We start from the raw sequence: 27,602 nt of genomic DNA on the forward strand, positions 1-27,602 counted from the left end.
AGGCATTTAATATCCTTCTGCATGTGTATCCTTCTTTAATATCCCCTCTTTCACTTAGACTGCAGTCACGATGAAACTGATTTTTCAGATGCATTTGTTTTAACATTATAAATGAAGGCAAAGTTTTTCTAACCCTATTAAATGTATGTGTCATGTTTTATGTTAAATTCTTAAAATCCCATTAATTTAATTAATATAACAAATAAAGCAATAAATTAAGCTAAATCAATCATTTCAATCAAATGAAATCAGTATCAAGAAAAGTCACCTTTGCACTGCAGTGACTCAAGCTGCATCTAGATGCATTTACACAGTTTAACTGCTCAGAGTGAATGCAATTACAATGGCATATTATAAAGTTAAGAGATGTTTTAGATAATACAAAAATATGAAATAATGGTAAAAACCAAGAGAATACTTTTAAATATTAAACTAAAGCCGCCAGTTAGGTGGCAGCAATCACTGTTTTAATGCGCGAGTCATCGAGTCATTGATTCATTCATTCAGTAATGAAGCCAGTGGCTGTATTTGCGAATGGTTCATTGAATCACTGACTCTCCTGATTCATTTAATGAAACACCACTGTGTGTTACTTGGAGACGAACAACCATAGACATCATGTCTATGCGCACAACGATGTGTTCGGTAAAAAAGTATTCTTGCTCGTATAATTAATATCTATGCACAGTCTGTATCTATACTTGTTCTGCATGGTAGTATGCTTAAAAAAACACTTTTACAAAGGGACATTGTCATAAAAAAGGCAGTAATGTAGTGTGATTTGCTAAGGCGGCATACTCTGCATGCAGCCTATTATATGCATGCTGCTTGTGTGGATGAAGTCAGTTTTTACCGCGATAGATGAGGCAATTTGACTGGATGTCATGTTTTGACCTTTTACAGCACTACTATTTTCTTATTTTTACACTAGAAGTTACATTTTGCCTGTTAAAAATACATGCTCGGTTTTAATGTTTTTTATTTGTGTAGAATTAAATTAACTGCAAAACCAAGCATTTTGTTTGCGAACCCCATCTGTAGCCTACGCGTTCCTCAGTTTGGGAACCATTGGTCTAGGATCTGATACTGAGGCATATTGCTGGCATATTACTTACACATTTAAAGCAAAATTTCTCCAGATGGAAAAGATGTTCATAATTTTTTTGTTTTTGTTGGATCGACTTCTACAGAGGAGTGCTTGCAAATGTGTCCTGAAGTTCCCATCTACATACAGACACACAGATATTAAAACATATGAAATGATTAGTACTCATAAAATGAATGTTTAAAGTGTGGTCAGTTGTTTTATTTTTACACTGCGCTAATAAGAAACACCTGTTTATCCAGTCAAGAATGAAGGGAAAGTGATATTACATCTTGTTTATGTTGTCTCTTATTTTGTACTACGTTGTTGTTGTCTTCCCTGTCCTGTTAAAGTTCCTCTGTCTGTCCATTTATTGCACTATATATACTCTTAGTATTTAGGACCTGTCATTTTTTGTTTTACTTTTTTGTTTGAGTTAGTTTTTGTTTTGTTTTGTTGTGTTTTGCTTTTTGAAAAAAAACAACAACAACAACACCCTAGCAACCACTCATAACACGTAAACAACCTTTATAGCATCAATCCGTTTAGCGACACACTGGCAAATATGGTGGTGACACTAGCGCATCATTTTTCTTATTTTTAGTCTTTCTTTAAAAACTCGAACAAACTTTAAATGATCTGACTTGTGATTTTCAACTTCTGGAAAGTTAAACAAACAAAAGAACACCACAACACCCTAGCAACCTCCCATAAGACCTTAGCAACCTTATAGTATCAATCCAAAATACTCTTGCAAGTGTGTAGAAACTCTGTAAACACTGTGAATACATTAGCGACCGCTTAGCAACATCCTGGCAATGTGGTGGCGACACTTGCACTGTGGTTTTTTTTTTTTTTTAAGAAAATGTACACGTTTACCGCTGGTTCTATAAGGTGTTTTAATGTGTATCTGTGTGTGATTTACTGTTGCAGACGAGAAGCCGGCTCAGGAAGAGGAGTGTGTAGTGTGCCAGCATCCAGACTGCACCGAGCGCCGTCACGCCTCAAAGGTAAGAGCAGCACACCAGACACCCGTCCTGAAGACCGCTGCGAGATCTCGCCTTCTCGTGGTTTAGAGGATCAGAGAGAGGCATGCTGGGATATGAGGTCGTCTCTCTGGCCACCGGACTGTGAAATGAATTCCCTCTCATAAGCTGATGCTGTCTGACACAGAGGAGAGCAGGGAACACAAGTCAACTCTCAGGAATGCTTTGATAACTTTCTGTGTGCTTTGGGAATCATAGTTGGGACTGTTGGGAATTAGTTAGACGACTGTTATTGTGTTGAGGGGGACGTTATGCAGCAGGTTTTGGTGTAACGGTGACAAGAAACTATTTTGTGTTTATTTGTTAGATATTCTTAGTGATTTGATTAAAGCTTTCATATAATTGTAGCTAAAAGAGTGTGGTACTCTGTTCCATTTAACAGATGTTTTCATAGAAAGACAGAATTTCTCTCAAAAGTTTGTGGTTGGTAAGGTTTTTTTGTTGTATCTGAAAAATGCCTCACTAAGATGCCTCACTATATCAAAAATACAGTAAAAACTTTAATATTGTGAAATATTATTATAGTTTTGAATAACTGTTTTATTTTGGAATTTCTGCAGAATGTTCAGTCTTCAGTGTCACGTGATCCTTTAGAAATCATTCTGATATGCTGATTTACTGCTCAAGAAGCATTTATTATTATTATCATTATCAATGTTGAAAACAATTGCGCCCTTTTGATTTTTTTTATGATTCTTTGATGAATAGGAAGTTAAAAGGAACAGCATTAATTAGAAAATAGAAAATGCAATGCTAAATAAAACATTAATTCCTTGAAAAAAATCTTTAAGATATGAAATGCATTTTTTAAAATAGTTTATTTAAAGAAATATAATATTTTAATATTTATTTTAAACTTAATTTAGCTTTAATTAAAATGTATTTAACTTTCATTTAAATATAGTTATATTTTTTCATTTTATTAATAACATTATAAAATATTAATGAATTTAATTGATTAATAAAAGTTTTAAAATATGTACGTGTGTGTGTGTGTGTGTGTGTGTGTGTGTACACATACATAAATATTTAAAAATGTTATTAGTAAAAAATAATCACAAAAAAATATCTATCTATATATATATATAATCTATCTCTGTCTATATATCCGTCCATCCATCTCTATACTTAATTAATAATAAAATGTTCATGATAAAATAAATTACTAAGCAAAAACTAGCGTTATAAGTGAACTTTATGGGAAAATATTCTGCAGAAGTGTACAGTTAACCCCTTAATGGTCAGCATTAAGTTTATGTCCTTCAGTTTGTCAAAGCAGATGAGCTGTTTATTCCCTTCTTACTCTGATTTATTTAATTAATGTTTGTTACTTTCTACTTCTTGCTAGAGTGTTGAGCTCATTTTATTTTGAGAGAAGACGAGAATCAAACCAGAGAGCTGTTACCAGTTGAAGCTTGCTAAGTCTCACCTAATCATTCTTTAAAAACAGTTGTAAATCACTCTCCATTCATGCAAAAGCCTGAGGTCCGCCTGTAATGTGATGTCTGTGCGTGCCGTTCTCCAGCGTGTTTGTGTGTATAAGTGAGCACACGAGGGCTCTGGATTAATGATTATGTGACCAGGACCGCTGTAGGGGGTCGTCCTGTAGGAAAACCTCCATGGTGATTGTGCTCGCCTGGCGTCAGCGCCCCGAGGTCACAGGCTCTGGTTATGTAAGGAGATTACAGAGAAACGTGCATGAGGGAGAAATGTTTCTAGTCTCATTGTCACCTTCACCTCCCTCTGTGCCTCCATTGTTTTTATTACTGGTCATCTCCTCGCTGACATGCTATGTCTTCATTTCTTTAGCTTGTCTTGTAACGTGATTGTTTATGGCTTGTTGTGACTCCTCGTTTTGGGTGATATATTGTTTAAAAGTTTGGGATCAGTAAATTGGTTTTAAATAGATCAAAACAAAACAATTTTCTTCATATTTTAAAATGTAATTTATTCCTGTGATCAAAGCTGAATTTTCAGCATCATTACTCCAGTAATTACAACTACCCTTCAGAGTCACATGGTCCTTCAGAAATCATTCTAATTTGCTGCTCTAGAAACATTTATTATTATTATTATTATTATTAATGCTGAACTGAGTTGTGAACCCTTTTTAGGTATCTTTGAATTGAATAGTAACTGTCATTTTTGGTTAATTTAATGTGTCCTTGTTGAATCTTTTGAAAAAATCTTTCTGATACCAATCTTCTGTATTATTATTATTATTCATTATTTTATATATATATATATATATATATATATATATATATATATATATATATATATATATATATATATATATATATATATATATATATTCTTATTTAATTATCTGAAATATTATTTAATTATATTTCTAAGCTAAAATTAGAAAGCATCTATAACGAGCCAGAAACACCCTAGGAAATATTTAACATTCAGAATATCTTATTGTATTGAGACATTTTCTAAAGTTTGTAATAGTATTTGCTCTATTTGTATTTCTTGCATTTTGATGCAAAAACTAACTATAGCTGAGCCACTTAGAAATAATGTACATCGTTTTATGCATAAGTAAATAATTTTTCATATATTTATTTTTAGACCTGAATAACTCCGTTTGAAAGTCTTTTTCCTGCATCGTAGAAAGTATTTTGATATGCAAACATAGTACTAATTACAAAAACAGTAAACGCTTAATTTTCTCATTTGCATCTTTCAATCACAGGCAGCTTTGCATCATTGGCCCTTTCTAAATTTTAGATCAACAGGGTGACACAGCTTACCCACTCCACTGGCACATCTTACCCTTCTATCCACTACCTTTGTGTATAAACATAGTATTTAAAAAGTCATAATTTTGAATTCCTGACAGAAACGTAGCAGGATTCCTGTGCAGTAACTCACCCTGACCACTAAGAGGAGGCAAAGAGACACGGCAGTGTGTGTGTGTGTGTTTGCGTTTAGGACTGTAGTTGCCTGCAAAAAAGCTTGATAACAAACACTCCACTTCAGATGCCTGAATCACTGTCTGTGTCATTTCTGCTTTGTAACTAGTCACGTCTCTTGCACAACTGTCGCTAATGTGGCTCTTCAGGCCTTCAGACTGGTTTAAGGAGGATTGTATTTATTTCTAGTCTGTTTTAAGAATAATGCTGACAAGAAAAAGTTAAATGCATGTCTTAAATACTCAATTAGAAAGTGCTTGCTTTCGACAGTTTTTAAAATGCTGTGGTGTGGCGTTTGTTTAACCTAGTAGAATCTAGTCGTTTTAACCAAGTAATCGTGGAAAGCCTTAAACATGAGCTGGTTGTCGGAGATGTTGGCTGACGGTACTGTACATGTTCTGACGTGTTGCACTGCTCAAAATCAAGTCTGTTATTTTATATCTGATCCCGTGTTGTTTTTAGTATTTATCAATTAGCTTTTCTTTTTATATTTTCAGTTTTAATTTTAGTTTAAGTAATTTTATGTGCTTTTGCTATTTGATTAGTTTTCAAAAATATTTGATGTATTTTTTTAATAATTTTAGTAGGCCTACTTCAACTAATTTATTTAAGATAATAGTAAAGGCAACATTTCTAATTGAATTTTTTCAAAAGTTGAAGTTTATCAGCTTAAGTTACTAAAAATGATTTTAGGTTTACTTATTTAGTTGTGTTTGCCATTTTTATTATGATGCTAAAATGATAAAAAAAGAAGAAAAAGATCAATAAATGGCTAACGGGACTCAGGAGTCTCTGGGTTGGTCTTTTTCCGGTTGTATCTTCTGGTTTCCATGTAGAAATGGGCCAGTCTGAGCGTGCTTCCATCACTCAGCGCCAATTACCTCCATTCACGACCCAACAGGACTAGACAAGGTGTGAATCGCCAGGGAAATCCACCCCACCAAAGACAAACAGCTGAGAGCTGTGTGTGTGTGTGTGTGTGTGTGTGTGTCAGACGCAGTGATAGATCAGATAACCACCCTTACTTTCTCTATAAAACCTCATCCTTTTCTAAATAAATCTTCCTCCATCTATCCACCCACTGAAACGCCACTCTGAAGATTTCCTTTAGGGAAAGGGTCCTCGCTACCCATTTCCAGATAACTTCAAGTTTTCTTTCCGTTTCCTCATTCCGCTGTAAATCTTTCCCAAGGCGTGTTGGTGAGTGATGGAACACATGCCGTCTCATTCGGCCCTCTTTTCTCATTTGCGTCTGTTCTGAAACGGCCCATAAATATTTCGCTTTTCATTACCCTAATGATTCATGGCTAACTCTGGGCAGCGGCAGAGGTTGATGATCGCTCTAATCTTTTTATATATGTAAATTATTCTGGATGGCTCCTTTAAGAACCGAATGAGCTGTAAGACAGTGCTATGGCCCACACAGGCTGTTTGGCCAATAATTGACTTGGGGTATCCTCTTGTCTTTTGACTAGATATGGGTCAGGATGCACAACAACTGACTAATTAATTGGCGAAGTCAACTGATGAGTCCTCGGTTTGGGTGATATAAGCAAAATATTATGAACACGATATGAATAATTTTATTTCCCGATATATGTCAGATTAGTTATTTTTTGCTTTAAATAATTTTTTTATGATATAGAAATTGAATTAAAATTTCAAAATCACAAACTAATACTAGCCTAACTAACTTGCGTAAAAAAAATTTTTTTCAAAAAACCTCAAGCTCACTGAAGACAAGTAAACAGTCAGTGATAGAAACAAAGAAACAAACTTATTACAAGCAATAGGATATAAAACTACAATAGAAAAAAGACACAAATGAAATAGACCTAACTGAAAAACTTTATGCACTAGAACTAAAAAACTACTATAGAACAAAGTTTATTAGGCTGCTGTTACTTTAAGAGTGAATGCACTGATCTAATATACTGATAGACTTTCTCAACCATTTATGTTCATGTAAGAGATAAACGACTGTATTTATGAGGGACACTGACAGGCGTTTTTTTTCTTTCTTTCTTTTTAACAAACAAGTGCTTGTATTTGGCTGTTCAAGCCCAGTAAGCACTAAAAAGAACTGAAGGTGCATTTTTACTTATAAATAAAATTGTAAGTAGCGTATTTCAAGGTTTAACAGGTTTTTGTGGCAGAGTATTCTTTTGCACTCAGGATCCAGCGCGCGTTTGCTTTCGTCCATGTCTGAATTAAGATGTGTGCCCCAGTCGTAGTTGAATTTTCCCCACAGATTGTAATGCCATTAAATAACCACCAAAAGCATAAATTCAGCTTTAGTGGACAAGGTAATGGCTCATAAGATGAAATGAGCGAGCGAAGACCCAGATGAGTGGTTTCTTTTGTGAAGGAATGGAAGGATTACTTCCCTATTGCGTGATGGTCATTGACCGCTCACCGTTCGAGCGTCTGCTGGCATTGAGGACGTGGACTGGGCACGAAAATCTGCTGGTCAGAGTAGGATAATGGCTTTTCAATGCTAAACACATGGGGTGCCTTTTGAGTGGTGCATGAGACCATCTGACACCAGTCATTCATCAATCACACAAACCGCACATGAGCGTTTTCATTCATCTGTTAAGGCATCAGCCGTTTTGATTTCGCAAATGAAGCCATGAATAAATGGCAAAATACGCCCCAAATTGATTTTTGGCAATTATAATAGTTCCAGCTAACACATATGGCCAGGTGTTTTCTGGGAGGGTTTCTTGGGAAACAAGCTATTGCATGATGTTGGTTTCTCAGAAATGGACAATTAAAGCCTGCTTGCTGGATACAGTTACCAGCGTAGTGCAAGATTACTAGTTGTTTAGTTGCATTGAGGTCCAAAATTAACTGAGTATTTTTGTGAATGAACATTTTTCTGAGCTCTTTTGAACTTTATATTTATGAAAGAATCCTGAAAAAATATATCAAAGTTTCCACAAAATATCAACTGCTTTCAATGTTGATAATAATAAAAGAAATGTTTCCTAAATAGAAAATCAACATATTAGAATGATTTCTGAAGGATCATGTGACACTGAAGACCGGAGTAATCATGCTGAAAATTCAGCTTTGCGTTACAGGAATAAAATTCTTTTTTAAATAAATAGATGTTATAAATAATTATTTTAAATTGAAATAATATTTCACTATACTTTTACTGTGTTTTTGATCAAATAAATGTAGTCTTGGTGGGCATTCTTTCAAAAATAAAATTCTTTCAAAGTGGTTTCTTTCAAAAATATTTAAAACTCTTAGCAACCCCAAACTTTTGAACTTTTTTGAGCTATCAAGAAATTTGGTTTGTCTGGCTTGAAATTGTTGTACCTTTTAGATAAGATATTCAGACTGTCGTAGTGATAGAACAGTCACAACACGTAGGCAGGACTGCCCTGTGTCCTTGCGTCATGACAAAAAGGTCTATATTGTGTCAGATGGGCATCAGATGTGTGGAAGCACTTATGCTGGATCTTCCCGATTGCTTTTCCCGGAGCACCTGATCCCCTCAGGTAATTGTATTACTGCTGTCTGTCTACCTCTTTAAATATAGACTATATTAATTGCGGTAGACAGCAGGGGGTTCTGGAGGATGGGACACTATTCCCCAAACAGACACACACACTGTCTCTTATGTAGGAAGCTAATTGTAGAGGATTTAAGTGAAGCTCAGCATGGTTTACTTTGAATGCCAGAGGAACATTGAGTTTTGTTTAGGGAGCTCTTGAACCTCAGATCCGTTCTAGTCGACCAGGAGAGAGTGTGTTTGGTAGAGGTGGGCTCGATGTGACTCAGGTGAACTAGTACACCTAGCGTATTTTACGCCCTAAGTTTCTAATCCTGCTAATACAATGCTGATGCAATAATGCAGAACTAAAACAAACCTCCCTTTCAGAGCGTTTTGTGGAGGGTTTGGTGTTTTATGTAGTACTGTGGTAAATCTCTGTAAACTAACGTTGTGCAGTCATCTGTTTTGGGGTTCATTAGGATTTTCTCCTTATATGTTTGACTGACAGGATTTATGTGACATGATCAGCTCCCGGTGGTTTCGAAACATTGTTTGTTTGTGCATCCCAACCAGCTCAACACAGCAATGTTGGTTCCACCAATGGTACCAGTTTGGAGCGAGATCTGATCAGATTTAGCAATGTTAAGGGATTGATGTATTTAAGCATTAAACATTATTTAAACAAGTTGATCTGAACCCCCCCCCCCCCCCCCCCCCCCCCCCCAGGGATTAGCAAATGTACAAATAAAACTATTGTTGGGTAATGATATAATACTAAAGTAACTAAAACATTAACTTATAATCCATTAAACATTATATGTATAGGATACAGGCTGATCAGGGGTTTTGTGGTAGCCTAAAAGGGTTTATTTTGTGATAACTGGCTGTACATTTGTCCCACTTGATACACAGCTACTTATCAAATAAAATAAAGAAATTTCCGGTGTCTGTCAGGAGTTATTAAGAAGCAATTAAGCATATGAGACCGGAGTAGCAAACTTCATCCATCTTGTTTACACAACACTTCAAAATAGTAGTCACAATATAATTCACAAAATGGACATAGAATGCTTGACTGGAATTATATCACATGAGAAGAAAGAGAGCACAGCTATATAGCAAATAACATTCACATCACAAATATGACCACAGAATGCCGCGATTGACCAATCAGAATCCGTTATTTCCGAGATGCTCTTAATACTGCGTAATGTTTTTAATGACCGTAACTATGACATGTCATCAGTATACACGAATTTTCAGGCTTCATACTTTCCTTTTTTAGCACTTTACCCAAATATTTATCATCTCTCCTCTGATATTTACAGATATGCTTCACCTGAAGATCAGAATCAGAGTTAGCTTTATTCACCAAGTTTGGTATGGTTTCCATGAGCTCAGAGAGAAAACGTTTTAATAAGAACAAAAATAAAAAACTAAATTCTTGACCCAGAGTTTATGTGCATTGTGTGTGTGTGTGTATGTGCATTGTGTGTGTGTGTGTGTGTGTGTGTGTGTGTGTGTGTGTGCAGGGATGGAGATGTAGTAGTGAACACACTGGGTCCTGCTCTACATACTGTACTGTCAACAAGATTTAATCTGATGTCTCCCTCCCCACACATTCTTGTATAGAGACTCTGGCAGTTAAATAGTCCCACAAACACAGCCCGGGGGTCTAAACAGCTTCAGCGTTGCAGGAAATGCCACACGGATATTCTCCAGGGATAGAGACGTTCACCTTGTATAACACACCACACACCCCAGCTTACGGAGTTATTAGATTGAAAGCACCCCTGTCCAACAAATCCTGCCAGACTTGCAGGGGAAGGTGCAGTTTGCTCTGGATTGAGAATAGAGGACAGCAGTTTGGCGTACAGAAGTGTGGAGCAACATGCACACATGCAAACACGCGTGTGACTCTGACAGGCTGCTGGTGAGTGCATCATATAGTATGCTAGAGAGACATTCATTCTAAGTATTTGTAAAGATTTTCCTTTATTAATGTTTGGTCATTTATTTTTCTTGGTTATAATGTGCATGTGTGATGCATATGTTGATATCAGTCGTGCATGATCGCACAGAAATTTCTGCAGAAAATTGTTTGGCTGAAGACGTGTAGTGGGAAGAGTTTAAACATTAAAGTTAGTGGGGTGAGCGTGCCGGTCCGGAGTGGGGTATAGGACAAATATGTTCAGGTTCCCCTCTGCTTTTCCTAATCCCACACTCTGGTTTTGCATGCTTAGAAAATTATACTATATTTTTTTCCTCAATATGTACCATGGTACTATTGCTGTTCTTCATGCTATTCTTCAAAGTACCATGTAAATAACATGGCATGTGATTATTGTAGTCATTCAGTACCATGATATTAATGTTTTATTTAACTTTTACCATGGTATAATAATGGTTTTCTTTGAAGTTCCATGAAGTACCATGTGACCATTTAAGATTTTTTTTAAAATTGTGAACATTGTATTTAACTAATTTTCCCTTCAATTATCATTACCATAATTCAAATACAATTTCTTCTAATTTCTATAATGCAAAAATATAGTACTTAAATTGTGAAGTACTAATACATAATGTTAGTGTTTGTTTAACGGCTTATAATTTGCACACATAATTGTATTAAGAGTATTTTATAATGACAAAACTACTATATTACTAAAATGAGAATGGCAAAAAAATCTGGTAAAACATCTGGGTGCATTATGGTTATGAAACTTTGGGAGAAAATTTCCTTAATTATCATGAAAGTGTCAATGCAAAAAAATCTATATGCTGTTTTCTATTTAATTTTCTATTTTCTTATGTATATAAGATATACATATTATATTTTCATATATATTTATATTTTGAACGTATATACATACACATATAAAATATAATACACATAATACACGTGTGTGTGTGTTTATATATTAATTTATAAATATTAATTGTGAATGATTTATTCTAAATGTTCAGTATTTATATATATATGTGTGTGTGTGTGTGTGTGTGTGTGTGTGTAATTTTATATTTAAGTCTTTATATTTTTTATTTTATTTAGCATTTTAATGTTTAAGAGATTTGTAGTTCATATACATTGATTTTTATATTCACATATGAAAGTTTGACACTTGATCTAACTTTTTAAAAAACTTTTTTTTGTTTTGTTTCTTTATTAGTTTTATTTTTTTGCCTTAAATCAGATATGTTTTCAGACTTGTTTTGTGAGATATAGTGCTTTCCTCGCTAAGAGAGAAATCAACTTTGCATGTAGCGTTCCCTCTCCTTTTACTTCCTTCTAGACTCTCTCTCTCTCTCTCTCTCTCTCTCTCTCTCTCTCTCTCTCTCTCTCTCTCTCTCTCTCTCTCTTTCTCTCTCTGCCTCTCCCTCTTTCCTGTATGTCTCTTTCTCCTCCTATTCCTCCCCTAAAGCTATGGATAGCAGTGTTGCTTCACAGAGTGGAGCTTGAGACGGCTCTCAGTGCACTTGACAGAGTTTGAGTAGATTGCGCGCAGCTGCTGGTGAGTTTTCTTCTGTCTTCGTTACATATGTCTCTGGTTAGACAGCAGATCGGTAGACATTATTCGTCCTAGGGTTTTTTCTTTCTTAAATGTCTATTTTATGTCAATTAGGTTATTATTAATGTGAATGAGTGATTTAACTTTTAGCTTTAATTTCAAGCCATGTTAAAGCAAGTCATGCACACATGATGAATTATGCAAGTTGTTGTCGCTAATTGGGTTTAAGCAGGGCAATATTTACGAGATTTCACTCTGATGAGTGAAATCATGTGAAATCTTGCGATTTGTGAAATTGGAGTGTATGTTTTAATTTGATTTTTATAAAAAACCAAAGTGAGAAAAACTGTTAACTTAAGTCCTTCATGGTACATTTTTTGTCTTATCTTGACATAAATTCTGAAATCAGTCTAAAAAAATCGCATTGTAAATCAGATTCTTGCTCACTTTTGTGATAATGGTGGCTGTATTCCAGGTGTGGGTGTGGGTGTGTACATGCACATTTGGTTTTGCTGATGCTACATGTTGAAACACACACTGAGTGGAATGTTTCTTGCGAAAAAGTGATGTTAGTCACTTTCCACTGCTCCTTTAGCATGGATTGTCCTTCAGGTCATACTTGCACTCTTAAAAATAGAGGTTCTTTAATGGCATTGATAGTTCCATAAAGAACCTTTATCATCCATGGAACCTTTCAATTAAAGGTTCTTTATTGTGGGAAAGTTTCTTTAGATTGTTAAAATGTTCTTCACACTAAGAAAAAAATGGTTATCATAAGAAATGATCACTGAAGCTTCTTTGCGGAACCAAAAATGGTTCTATGATATCACTGTGAAAACCTCCGTTTTGAACCTTTATTTTTGTAGCACATTTTTCTTGAGCTCTTGCAGTTTAGAATGGCAACCAACATTTTTTTTTTTTTAAATTGAAATAATGAAGATCTGTCTTGCAGAACTTTTAGCTCGATTTAGGGCACTGTAATGTGTGGAAAACTACGGGTGGAAAGCAATTTGGAGAGGAGAGAACCAAAAGAAGTCTCTCTTGTGCTAGAATAACCTTTATTTAATGGACATGAGATCTTGTGAGCTTGTCCCAGAGTTGGCAGACTCTATTGGCCTGGAGTGAACTTTGCTTTTCGAGGGAAGTGATTGTGCAGAGGCTTGTACGTGAACCACAGATTTAGTTTAAAAAGGCTTTCTCAGTATTAGTCACTCAAGGAAGTTTTAGTCCTTCCATGGTGACCAAATAGGCCTTTCATGTTCTCTGTATGTAAGCATGGAAATCCCACACCACTCCACAGACATTTGTCATCAGCTTCTGTGAATGGGCTGGTCAGCCAGACTGTTTGTGGCTGGTCTTTTGTGGTCCGTGTTTGACTCAAACCATGACAAAACAAACAGAAGTTTGGATACGTTCTTTTGGTTTCATCTGCCCTGATGTTAAAGCTGCAGGTTAATTCTGGAAGATTTTTTTTAGCATGAATGCTCAAGACGAATCTCCTAAAATGTGGGATCAACCGCTGGTAGCCTCCATAGAACTTGATTTGTTAGTATGGAGTTGTTTGGATTAGATCAACCAGGTTCATTTGTAAAGAATTTGCAGTAACACTTTAAAATAAGGTTTCATTTGATAATATTAGTTAGGACTAACAATGAACAATACTTCTACTGCATTTATTAATCTTAGTTCAAGTTAATCTCAACCATTACATGATCATTTTTCAAATCAAAAGTTCTCTGTTAACATTAGTTAATGCACTTTAAACTAACATGAGCATTTTTATTAACTAACATTAACATTGGTGGCATTAAGTAGCTTTATTAAAGTGCCACCATGCTTTTCAGATATTTCCTTTCATGTAGTGTGTGATATAGATATTTGTAAATGTAAAAGGTCTTCAAAGTTTCAAGGATCAGATTGCATGATAAATGAAGTCTCCCAAAGAAAGAACCGATTCTGAACTGCCTGAAACAAGTCGTCAGTAATTAAACTTGCAACAAATTTGCATAATGCCAGCCTATGGATTTCATTGGCTGCCTCATACCCAACGTCTACCACTCAAACGCTGTAGTTGTAGCTGAGACGGGAAGAGTTTGGTTTGTGTTGTCAACTTGTCGAGAAGACAATGTTTTCTGCGCTGCAAAAGAAAATCCACTTTTCTGCACTTCCAAAGTATTAGGACTCGCACTAGAATTGATACAGTAAAACTGTCGCCATCATTAGTTCATCGACACTGTGTAACAAGTGCTGAGGAAGATCCGGAGATGAAATTCAGATATGGTAATGTGCGTTTCCTTTGACACATGCTGTAAGCTGTAGACCAATCACAACAGACTGGGCCATCTGAGTCTGTCCAATCAGAGCAGAGCAGGCTCTTGGAAAGGAGGAGTTTAGAGACTTTTTCAGACACTGAGAAAAGAGGTGATGCTGCAATGTAAATTATAAGAAAATGAAAGTGTTTTTTGACCTCAGATGCATGTAAACCTATTGTAGGACACCTCCAAAACAAAATTAGGAAACTTTGAAATGGCATAATAGGGGCACTTTAACAGACCTTAGTGAAAAGTGTTACTGAATAGTTCACCTGAAATTAAAATTCTGTAGTCATTGTAGTCTGTAGTCTGTAATTAAACATATTGACCTTTGTCTTTCCAACCCTGTGTGACTTTCTTTTGAGGAAATAATACATTTTGATGAATATCCTAGATGTTTTTTGTTCGTAAAATGAATGCTTATTTTGAACCGGGCTAGTATAACTTCGAAAAGTCCATACGATTATAAAAATAGTCTATAATATGACAGTTTTCTGCTTGCTAAATGTCATAATCCTGCAGTAGCACCTCAATCTTGTGTACCAAATAGGGTAAATTTAGACCGCGGTCACTGTATTCCGACATGCATCTGTGCCAATGGTGTGGTAATGCTTCTTTCCTCTTAATTGTTCCGGATGTCCACTGACCCAAAGCGGTGACCCATCAGTCACTAGCCCCTGTCAGCATACTTGGGTGACTTCTCATATTTCCTTGATTTAGACCAGTTTTATCTCTTTAAGACTCATAACTCTGTGCCTGTGTTTGGAATATTGCTACTCCATGAATACTGCACAGTATGTACTGTATCTGAAACAAATTATGTTATGATAAATGCTTCAAACTTTAGTATACTACTTTGCATGTTTAATTCAGCAGGGTAGTGTATAGGTATCAACTTGGGGATAAGACATTGTTTGCAAGTTTGAACAAATTATACTTCATAAATCAATCTAATATGCTGATTTGCTGCTCAAAAAACATTTGCTATTTTTTCAGGATTCTTTGATGAATAGGAAGTTAAAAAGTACAACAAATCTTACTGACCCTAAACTTTTGTACTGTATAATATGCACGTTTACAATTTGTGGTAGGATTGTCTATGCATATAGTAGAAATGGTAAGAGCGTACAGTTAGTATACTTAACATAATATAGTATAGCCTATATAAAAGTTCGCCTGTAGCCATTTGTATTTTGGTTTGGAGGTATAAGAGATTATGTAAGAAGGTTTGGAGTGGATGAAATTATTCCTTTACAATAAAAACAAAAACAAACAAAAAAACAAGCTAAAATCCATGTGGAGTCAGTTTGTTCAAAAGAATTGCAATAATGTGGCTTTCTGTTTTTAGCCCTAGTTTAAGAGAACTCAAGGAAATACAAAGCGTGGTGAACCAAGCTAATATAACACGCCTTGGTTTGCGTAAATGCCTTTTTATTTTTTAATCTATCTTCTTTTAATGTGTACTTTATGAGCCAGACGCTTGTTTTGGAGTCAGATGATTCTGGTACTGAAAACCAACGCAAACTGCAACAGCTCTGATTTCACTTCCTTCATTGGTTGTGTTTTCAATGCACACAGAAGCAAAGAAGTCAAAAGATGTTTAGCTGTTTTTTCAGTTGCGTAATTGCTCATTCACGTAATTACTAAACCACACCATGTGTCTGGGTGTAGTTTGCAAACTGAAGAACTCACAGTATAACATAAAAGACAGGTTAGATGCAGTGACATGATGCTGTGCCATTATCCATGCTTATATTTTATATGGATTTTATTCCCATGGTTCATATGATTTTTTTATTTATTTGTCTGTTTGCTACTTTTATTTTATTCTTTTAAATCATAATAATGTCCTTGTGACACATGTTTGTTTTTATGGAAAATTTGGCTATGCTTCAAGTTCGCAAGTACACACCCAGCTCTCAGTTTTTTGATGACATCCTCTTAAGAAATTGTATAAATGGAAAAAAACAGCTGAGACTTCTAACAGCTGTAGCAGAACTCTTACTCACTCTAAATGGTTAGATGGTTAGATTAGTGTAGTTAACTCTTTTCTGGATGACTAATCAGTGAAGCTTGACGGATAACTGTATTTGGGTTGAACTCGAGAGGGACATGAATCAGCGTTTAATGAGTCTGAATGTATATTTTGGTCTGTTGTGTTTAAGCATCAGCTTGTCAATGTTTATAGACGTCATAAGCGTCAGACGGGACATTCACAGATGCGTGAGTGTGAATAAAGACATTTAAGGCTGTTTAGTGATTCAGACCGTTTTCTCACACTAATCACACCATGATGCTGTCAGGGTTGGGCTGATTTTAAGCTGTATTTAATCATAAGACTTCGTGTGTTTAGAAATCGTTCTGTTTAGTTAGTGTTTTAATTAATTAATTAAAAGTGAAAAACATGACTGAGGGTGTGTTCACACTTGTAGTTCGGTTTGTTTGGTCCGGAACAAAAAATAAATAAAATTAGTACTGGTCATCTTAGTGTTCACATTGGGATTTTAACAGTGAACCTAAAGGCATAGGGATTTGTTCACAACCTGATTGGACGGCTTTTATTTCATATATTTCACGATGGAACTTATCGAACATCCCAAACAATGCTTTGCTAAATGCACTCGCTTCGCTGTATGCGTAACCCTGCCATAAACAAACTGAGACTGAGTATTGTTATTTAATGCCACTAACCTGGTATCTTCTTCAAAAGCACTGGTTATATCAAGCTGGTTCAGATTCAACCCACTTTTGCTGTTTTTAAATGCAAAAAGCATTGGACGGTCAGTAAACGTGTCCTTAGGTGTGGTGTCTGAAATTATGGCAGTACATGTGAGATGTTTCATAATTATTGCACTGCAATGATGATTCAGTGATTTAGTTAGAATATGAAGCTGTTGTCAGTAAGTTTCAGGTCTCGTTTGGCCTTTTCTCACAGACTCAAACTCATGCCTCCCACGTGGGCACCACAGCTCGATGATGGTCAGCCATGAATCCAGTTTCACATCTCACATAGTCAGGGTGAGAAAGGGTGAACTGTGGGTACTGGAAGCGTGTTGAAAAGCGAGTTTTTGGTTTGACCTTCATTAACTCCATTAATTACGCTTATACATTATCAGCTGATTTCAGGTAGTATATAAATGCGCAATCATATGAAATGTGAAACGTTTGCATGCCTAGCAATGTACGTGTAGCACAGGTGTGCTTTGTTACGATCTTCCCCCTTCGAGTTTTATTTGATGTTGCTCAATATTGTAATGTCCCTCTGTTTGAGTTTCAGCATATCCTGTTACCCAGTTTAGAGTTCCTAGTTGAACGAGCCAATTTTTTTTTTTTGCAAAATAGGAGTTTTTTTTAACATATTGTATATGCATTTAAAAGTTACTGTCTTTAACTTTTAGGACTACAGAGCAAATATATTGATGACTTGTGTTGCACAGCACAAATTGTCCTATTAAATGCTATCTAGAATGAGAATAAAAAAAAAAGATATTGTAGATATGTTGGTGCTGCATGATTGTAACAAAACTGGGATTTAGCATTATTTTATTTATGCTATGTTGATGCTAGACATTATATAATAATATATAATAAAAGTAGTTAGTAGCGTTTTCCACAGTTCATTGTTGCTCGCGCATAATTTCATTCGCCCTTCCAAATGGTGAGGACAAATTTCTTGTGCAGCTTTCCATGAAAGGAGAGATTAAATGCTGACATGATTATCTGTGTGCGAAAGAGGGATGAAAATGTACATTATATAAGACCGAGCGAGCTGTGCAGTTAAAGGGAACAGGTGCTCAGTTTTGTGGCAGACGGTTTAATCCTGCACTAAAGGACACTGTACTTGACATTTGACCTGAAACTCTTCACACTGTCTGCACAGCACATATAGCCACATATAGACCAGAAAACCTGTTCACCATGGGTCCCCTTCACTCCAGGTCAACTTTGCAGATTGATGCTGATGAAATATTTAAGAAAGCCTGATTTTTCATTAATGAAAAGCTTTTGCAAATCAAGGCTTAATTGCTTGAAAGATTATTGATGGAGAAATTAGGGCATGAAATTATTAAAGCCCACATTTCGTCATAATCATCAGATGAATGAGCGCTGATAAATGGGGATGGATGGTCATTACGAGGAGCGAAACATTTACAGTGACAAGTAATTAGATTTTTGGTCGTTTTAGCCTTGCTATTTTGAGCTTTTTGTTAAAGGAACACTATGTAACTAGCGATTTAAAAAAAAAACTGCATGCATTTTGCAGGAGAACATTGTTTTGGTTGTGGTTGTACTCTGCGTGACTGTGCGGATGAATATGACCCTTCACAATAGATAATGCTTTACAATGAACTGTGTTAGAGAGCTACATATGGCGAAATATATCTGTTCAATAAAATACCTTACTCACCTGTTGAGTAATTGGCTACATTCACACTGCGAGCCTTAGTGCTCAATTCTAATTTATTGCTCAGATAAGATTTTTTTTTTTTTTAAATGTGACTATTATCTGATTCCAGTGCAAACAGATCATGGTCTTGGACTGACCCACATGCGCAAAAGAATGATTAAAGACATCACGTAGCATGCTGTCATATGGAAGTATTACTCTTTTATTTATAGTGTGATCTGCCGTCGAAGCCAGCGAATTTTTCCGCGTAGGCAATATAAAAAGCAAAGGATATGAAAAAAGAGAGCATAGTTTTTAAACATTAATGATATGAGCCCTCATGTTTTGCTTGTATTTAAAGCTGTCACTGTTACTTATGAGTTCTGACACATCACTGTCCTACCACTGACACATTTTGCGACGGTCTTGATAACTTTGGGTATGTAAAATCTTTGAAGTGACTCACATGAGCACAGAATTGTGACGAATGTTGACCTAGAGTGACGAAAAAGTCATATGAATTCCAATATGTCTGTTCAGACTGAGGTCGCATTGTAAAACATCTGACCTGTATCGGATTTTGTACCACGTATGGGTGTGGCCCAAATCAGAGTAGAAAAGATTAGATTCCATGTGGCTTGTGCTGTTCACAGTCTCATGAGAAGCAAAAAACAAACAAACAGATTTTGGACACGTTTACCTGCAGTCTGAACAAACGACCTCTCCGAGTCACTTTTACAACATTTCTAAACCCTCAGTTTTCGCCATCTCCAAAAAGCCAGGCTAATATTGATTCTGGTTTTATTACGAGCTCTATCGTGTTCTCTTCTTGCCAGCAGACTCTCCTCTGTTCGAAGTTTGTTCTAAATGGGTGATTCTCCGGAGGTTGGACATTTAGCTGCTCCATGTCAACCTATCTAACTCGCACACCATACACACGTCAAAGGAGCCGGAGCAACTTCACTATATTTATGGAGATGACGAAACACGCACGGGCGAGTGACGCATGTACGCAATTCCCCACAAAGGTCTATTAAAATAAGCTTACTATAATCAGGGTAAGACAAAACACGTTTTGGAAGAAGGATTGGTGATGAATTGACTCATTATTTAAATTTTGTTAGTTTTGAACAAAAAAAAGTACATTATTGTTTTTGTTGTATGTGAGCACATGCAATAGCTAAGAATGGTGCCACATGTCCCTAAATTCGATAAGCCCCTCTGGACACTTGTGTGTGTGTGTTCACAGCTGTCTGTTTCTCTCTGCTGTTCACTTACATTCACCTCCACACTCTAACAGGGCCCCTTCCTGAGGCCCATGGGTAATCCAGCACAACTTCAAAATCAGACAGCCTACACACACACACACACGCACACACACACACACACGCACACACACACACACGCACACACACACACACACACACACACACACACACACACACACACACACACACACACACACACACACACACACACACACACACACACACACACACACACACACTCAGCTGGCCTTGGCTTTGATCCCTGGCTAAGGGTCCCTTAATTGCCCAACTGTTTGGTCAGCGCATAACATGCTTGTAGTCTCTCGATTAAGCTGTTTCAGAAAGACTCAATTGTGCGTGTTTGTAAAGCTAATCTCAAAATGAATATCCATTTTTAATAGGCTAATACTATAATGTTTCTGATACCTAAATTCGCTTATAACATTTAGAAATGCTTCTTAGGGTAATGATTTTAGTTAGTATTTAATTTTTTTTTATTTAAACAAAATAGTGGAGGTATTATAGGTGTGCTCCATGTGTGAGGTTGTTTCAAACAATCAACAACAGGATTCTGCCTACTAAGATGACCACATTTTAGCTTCATTCCCAGAATGCACCACAGCCCATTGAAAAAATGTACAATGGTGGACTGAGAAGTAGCTAACATTTTACAGAATATCATTGTGTGTTTTACAGGTGTGTTTTACAGTGTCATATTCTTAGCTTAGCAATGTATTAAGCTAATAAAAAAAAATCTATTCGAATCAGTTATGTTTTCCTATTATTTATATACTGTTATGATACTTTTTAATATTTTGAATTGGCTTTTTTATACAAATTATAATGTGCTTACATGTGTTTTTGTCATTTTTATTAGTTTTTTTAATATTTCTATTTCTATTCTTATTTAATTTTTGGTTTTAGTTTGTTAGTACTAATAAACTTATTTATTTCAATTAGTTGGCAAGGCAACATTTCTAATTTTCATTTAAGTTTTTAAAGTTTGTTTATCATCTAATAACTCCCGCTTTATTTAAATTACCAAAAATGACAGATTAAAATTTTTGTTGTTGTTCTAGTTAGCAATAACACTGATTGAAATCAACTGAAGTCAAGAGTTTTTAGTGCACTTCCTAAGGACTACTAATTGTGTGACTGAGTGACCATTTCGAGAGAAGTCAAATCAGTAGTATGCTGTTTTAGAAGGAAGCTGCCTAAGAAGGTAGTGAGAAAGCTTTCTTGCCGCAAAGCTAGTCTTCTCCTCAACTTTCTCTAGAACTTCTTTATCACCTCTCTCCTCATCACTAAACGGGTGTGAATACGTGATCGCACATCTCATGTCACTGCCCCGGGGACAGGTTCACACTCTCAGCCAATCCATAAACGACTATGAGTCCTGTTCTCCTTCAGACAAATGTGCCATAACTCGTCAGAGAACATTAGTCCCTACCCGTGATTCAGCTCGGCTCTCCAAACTCCTGACGGCACAGAAAAAGCTGTCAGTTGTCATAGCAGCGGCTCATGGCAAACACACAGTTACGTGAGTATACAGACTGTTCTGTCAATCGCTGTGCAGGAAGTTTTACTGTAAAGAGGAATGACCTGTCGTCTTTTCTCTCATAATCAGTTATAATCCCCACTATAAAAAATCTAATGTGCTTTAGTTATTGTGTGTGTGTTAAATCACCGTTGATCACTTTCTACATGCATTTGTATTAGTGCTGTCAAATCGATTAATCTTGATTAATCGCATCAAATATAACAGTTTGTTTACATAATGTGTGTACGTATATTATTAAATTTATATGTATCATATACATCTTTGTGTGTGTCTGTACTGTATAGACACAAACACATTAGGGCACACACATGTGTATGCCCTAATACACACACAGACATATATATGATATATAATAATAAATATACACACATATATATATAAACAATGTTTTATGTTAGATGTGATTAATCGTGATTAATCGATTTTACCGCACTAATTTGCATATTATGTTTATTCTGCTATATCATTCTAATTTTATTGTGTAAAGTTTTTGACCAAAAGTTAGCTTTTTTCCCCCCAATATGTGCCCCTTTATCTTCCACGTTTATTGTGGAACAACTGATTAGTGCAAACCAAATTCAGTGCGCATGTGCTAACTGTGTGTACAAAGTGCATCACACACACTATACGCGGACCCTCGCATATGCATAAAAACTGAAGTATACTTTGGGCTTAAGAATGCACCAATGTTTAAACTTTAAAGGTATAGTTCACCCAAAAATGAAAATCCTGTCATGATTTTCTCAAGTTGTTCCAAACCTGTATGAGTTTCTTTCTTCTGCTGAACACAAAAGAAGATATTTTGAAGAATATGGGTAACCAAACAGTTGATGGACCCCATTGACTTTCTAGTATGGAGGAAAAAAAATACTATGGAAGTTAATCTGGGGGCCCATTAACTTTTTGGTTGCCGACAATCTTCAAAATATCTTCTTTTGTGTTCAACTGAAGAAAGAAATTAATACAGGTTTGGAACAACTTGAGGGTGAGAAAATGATGACAGAAGTTTAATTTTTGGGTGAACTATCCCTTTTGTTTGTTCTGCACTAAAGTGATTTGTGTGGTCACATTGAATCCATATTCGACCATTCATGCCTTTAAAGCTGCTGCTGCTTTGCACAAAGTCCCAACAAGCCTTTGAATCTGAAAAAGATGAAAGTACACCTAACCTAATTGTCCTTATTGTGGTTGACCATGTCATGCCTATTACAGACAACAAGGCCCATTTAAAAGCAAGCTCTATTTAAAAACTTTATGGAGCCGAGGCTGCCTTTCTTCCTCGGGGTAGAACCCTTTTGAGGTGACGTCCAGTCTGAGAAAGAGATGAGCCAAATCTAATCTCCACCGCCCCATCAGAAGGGTTTGTGAGAGCGCACAGCAGTTGATTAGCTCCTCAGATTAGAGGGGCTTTGGACATCTGAAGACTGATTTGGTTGTTGGGGAAGAACAGGACTACCCTAAAACTGCCCTGCCCCCATGAGCGCTTAACCTGACTAGACACCAAGGGGGTGGATTAATTGGACATCTTGTTGGTTCTTTGGGGGGAAGGGGATGACTTGAGACCCTTCCATGCGGTTTAGATGTGTGTAACGGTACTGAAGTGTTGTTCTTTTCCGCCATGGACTGCCGTCCACGGATGCCCACGGATGGGGCGGCCTGCACACACCCCATAATGTGGAAGGTAAGAGGAGGGGACGGTCGACTGATCGCTATTTTTCAATATGAGTCATTTCGGAAGGATTTGGCTTAAGCTCGAGTAGGTGTGACAGTCGATGCTTTTATATAAAACGGCAAGCTGCATACATAACGGTGTATACTGTATGAATCTGAAACTTGTTGTGGTTCTTGATTGAATCGTTTTTTGAGATCTGCTATGGAAGAATGGATCTTTTCTCAAGGACTTTATCTCTTCAGAGCTGTCTGTGCAACTTTAGCTTGAATCAGATGATTCACATGACTCTGTTTCTGCTATGTGTTGTCAAAAACAAGGCCACCGTTGGCTTTATCACAAATGGTACACTTTGTTTATGCACATCTTTCTTGCTATGCTTAAATTGGTTAAATATCTACAGCATTATGATTCTACTATCCAAGCAGTCCATGTGACATATCATACCTGGGACGTTCCATAAACAACCGGACCATTTTCATCTGATATATGGGCAATCGCTTAAATGTTTGGGGTCTTCTTTGGAAGAAATGAACACTTTAAGCAAGTATGCTTTAATAAAACATGACAGTATAATGTTATAAAATATTTTGATTTCAAATAAATGCTGCTCTTTCGAACCTTCTATTCATCAAAGCATCCTGAAAAAGTTTATCACAGTTCCCACAACAACATTAAGCAGCACAACTATTCTTGAGCAGCAAATCTGAAGGATCATGTGACACTGACGTCTGGGGGAATGATGCTGAAAATTTAGCTTTGCCATCATAGGAATAAATTACATTTTGCAGTATATTAAAAAGTTTATTTTAATTTATAATAATATTTCACAATATTACGTTTTTTACTGTATTTTTGATCATATAAAGCCTTAGTGAGCATAAGAGTCAAAGCTATTGCTATCAAAACCGTGCTATTACAATGGTTTTTGCACATGTACCATATTCTTGAACCATGTACCATGCTACTCTTGAACCTCTTTAGCCGTGTGTGTGTGTAAGGTTGTGTTTGAGACTGTATGTGATGATGTGAAAGATGATCAGAAGAGAAAGTTCAACACCTAGACAGTGACTTCAGCTTGCAGAAGCAACGATATGAAGTGTTTTTGTGGTGTGGTGAAGTGAAATGAACCTGACCCCGAGTGACTCAAAGGTTCTGGTCACATGGTCTGATGGATGATTTCTCTCTGTTCCTGTAGGTGTGTCATCACCCAGACTGTCAGGAACTGAACGGTAAAAGCCCTCTGCACCTGTGTGAGTCATGTGATTCTCGCTGTCACCTGGATGAGTCTGACAGCATGCACTTTGACAGGCATCCACGCTTTGACATACAGCCACAAGGTAAATGGTCCAACAGGCACAAACACACTCATGTTTCTCTCTGACAAACAGGTTTATGCTTCGTACAAAGAAACACCTGGACTGAGTGCCAGGTCCATTTGAATTTTAATGGTAGTTATTGTTTGTACAGTCACAGATTAACAGATGCTGATTTTAAATAAAATAAGTTAACAGAAATTTATTTGATAAACAATTTTTTTTAAAATATTTATTTCTTATTGGGGGAAAAAGTATAAAAATATTTTGAAGTATTTTTTATTAAAAGAAATTAACTTAAATACGTTTACTTGAATTCTTTGTTTTTATTTTATCTTTATCTTTTTGATCTTGAACAACTTTTTATCAATTTAAAAAAAAAATTATATCTGCACCAATATTTAGTGAAAATAATTGATTTATTATTATGAAGCAGTTATTTTAGTTTTATTATAGTTTTATTAATGTATTATTATTTTATTTTGAATTGGCTTTTATTTTTGATTTTTAGTTTTCATGTTAATTTTAGTTAAATTTTTAGCCATTTTGTTCTGTGCTTTTGTGATTTTATTTTATTCTTTTCTTCTTTTTTTTAAATATTGCTATTTGGGTTTAATTTTTATTTCAGCATTTCAGTCATTTGTTAGATTTGGTTTTACTTTTTCCATTTAATAATTTTTGTTTGTTTATTTTAAGTCTTTCAACTAATATTTTATTTCAGCTTTATTTCAATCAACAGAAATTTTTAATAATTTAAGTTTCAGTTAACGCTAATAGCCCTGTCTATAAAGAGTGAAGATTGTGAGATCAGATGTGTGTCATCAGGTTCTATCCTGGCGCGGAATGTGTCGACGCGTTCCTGTCCACCTCGCACGAGCCCCCCTTCAGACCTAGAGGAAGACGAGGAAGGAAGCACTGAACGAGGGTCAGTCGGTGATCCACAACCATCACACAACATTCAAATAACCATATGGAATCTAAATCACTGTAAGCACTCTTAGTTTGAGTCGCTTATAACATGCATTTGGGAATGTAACAGATGCTGACCATCTTCCCAAATAAACCGAATGTTTTCAACAAAGAGATGCTTTAAGGGCTCCCTGCCGTTTTCTGACAAAATAAAAGCACTATTTACAATATTTACCATATATAATTACAATTAGTATTGTACTTTTATTATTATTATTATTATTATTATTATTATTGTATTACTTACAAATGTACAATATTTCTGTATCTTTATATTATTTTTCATAAATACTTTTTAAAATTTACCGTGAAATATGAAGATATTTATTAATATTTATTATTCATATTTATTTGTTTAATTATTTAATGATGATGATGATGATAATATCAATAATTATTAAATGTATTAGTATTATTATTAAAATTATTATAGTCATATTGATATAATCACAAAATCTTGGGCGAAATTGGGCCACATTTATTTTATTTAATATTTGTATTTATTAATAATAGTAATAATAACAATATTATTATTATCATTTTATAGTCGTACTTGTATATAGTAAAAAAAAATTGGCCAAATTGTGCAGTTCTACAAACAAGCTCAGCAAACCTGGAGCGTGTTTTTTTTATTTTTTTTTATTACAATTTTCATTTTAAAAAATTTAATAAAAAAAGTTTCGCCACCATCCACCCCCCCTTCCCCCCAAATCATTCAACCCTAAAAAAAATTATAAGAATGAAAAGTGATAATGTCACATGACCCTCTGACCTCATGCGCCTGTGGTGTCTTTCTGTCTGTTGACAGAGAACGCAAGACTGGAGGTATGAAGCTGAAAGGAAGAGAAGGAAAGAAGCCCCGGCGACGCCACACTGATGTAAGCGCTGTCATCTTTTTGCAAAGGCTCTTTTTTTTCCATTGCTCAATGATAATCTGAAAACAAGCTCAAACAGTATAGCCCCATCCTACATATTACATTAGTTTTACTGTACAAGCACAGACTTGAATGTGGACTTTCCTATCTGACATAGTGTACAGGAAATGACACGTCTGGCATCGTCAGCAGCCCCAGTATGTGGTCCTTTGATCGATATCTTGTGATGATCACATTTAGAGTTTGGTGTAAATGACTGGAAGTGGTGTGTCTGCCGCCCACCTTTGACCAGTGTTGGTCTGTCGCCCCCTATAGGACCCCAGAAAGGAGTGCTTCAGCCTCAAGTTTGACCTCAACATAGACATAGACACGGAGATCGTCCCCGCTGTCAAAAAGAAGACGTTACGGTGAGTCAGGGAACAGATCTGTGTACCCTGGGATTTGAACCCACAACCTTGGTGTTGCCACCGCCATTCTCTACTGGTTGAGGAACAAAATTAGCTAGTAAAGTTTGTTTTTGTGTGTGTTTTTTTCTGTGAATGAGTAGTTAATATGTCCATTGCATAATCAATATTTGAGTTCAAAGTTATTTTGAAAAACTACCATTCAAAATTACCATTCAAAGGTCTAAATCTGTGATTGGCTGATTTTAAGTGTTGATACATCTGTTTTTGAAACTTATGCACTTTTATTATTCTTTAGAGAGGCGCTCGGACCAATTTTTGAGCGCAAGGGCATTGAGTTATCCCGAGTCCATCTATTCCTGGACCAGTCGAACACTCCACTCTCACTACAATTTGAGGCATATCGTTTTGGAGGACATTACCTTAAAGTAAAAGGTAAGAGTCACCCTGTATGTTTTATGATGTGTTTTAAAGGTCCTCTGCAGTGACCACTTTCTCATCAGCATCATTTCCAGCCCATCAATATAACAAGTTTTCATTGCTTCAATCTTGCTGTCAACATTTCCTCGCTTCAGCTGCGGTAACTCATTCTTCCTGCATGTTCACCGCAGTATACTTCAAAACTTATCTCGGTATTACACAACATGACAGACATTGTGTCCACAGAGCCAGACAGTTTCCTGCTAAATGAGGTGTGACCAATTAAACTTCATTAGAGCTGTTATACTTCTAAAGAACTCATGTGACTCTTTTCATGACTATACAACTAT

The 27,602-nt window shown here is 35.9% G+C and overlaps 1 protein-coding gene across 4 annotated transcripts in view; it reads left to right on the plus strand.

Moving 5' to 3' along the window:
• Window positions 1–27,602, plus strand: part of plekhg5b (pleckstrin homology domain containing, family G (with RhoGef domain) member 5b) — a 70,305-nt gene that overhangs the window by 17,808 nt on the left and 24,895 nt on the right. For 2 of the 4 annotated variants that reach the window (XM_077218708.1, XM_077218707.1), the window contains 6 exons: window positions 2,018–2,094; window positions 24,467–24,608; window positions 25,410–25,509; window positions 26,362–26,431; window positions 26,744–26,835; window positions 27,131–27,267. In XM_077218708.1, the coding sequence (XP_077074823.1) occupies window positions 2,018–2,094; window positions 24,467–24,608; window positions 25,410–25,509; window positions 26,362–26,431; window positions 26,744–26,835; window positions 27,131–27,267 (618 nt within the window). Of the gene's footprint in view, window positions 1–2,017; window positions 2,095–10,282; window positions 10,496–11,912; window positions 12,075–24,466; window positions 24,609–25,409; window positions 25,510–26,361; window positions 26,432–26,743; window positions 26,836–27,130; window positions 27,268–27,602 lie in introns of those variants that run through there. The other 2 variants (XM_077218709.1, XM_077218710.1) reach the window with 2 other exon arrangements.

The sequence above is a fragment of the Siphateles boraxobius genome, unplaced genomic scaffold (assembly GCF_051911475.1).
Source record: "Siphateles boraxobius isolate OS27281-9 unplaced genomic scaffold, OSU_SipBor_1 77, whole genome shotgun sequence".
NCBI classification, from domain to species: domain Eukaryota; kingdom Metazoa; phylum Chordata; class Actinopteri; order Cypriniformes; family Leuciscidae; genus Siphateles; species Siphateles boraxobius.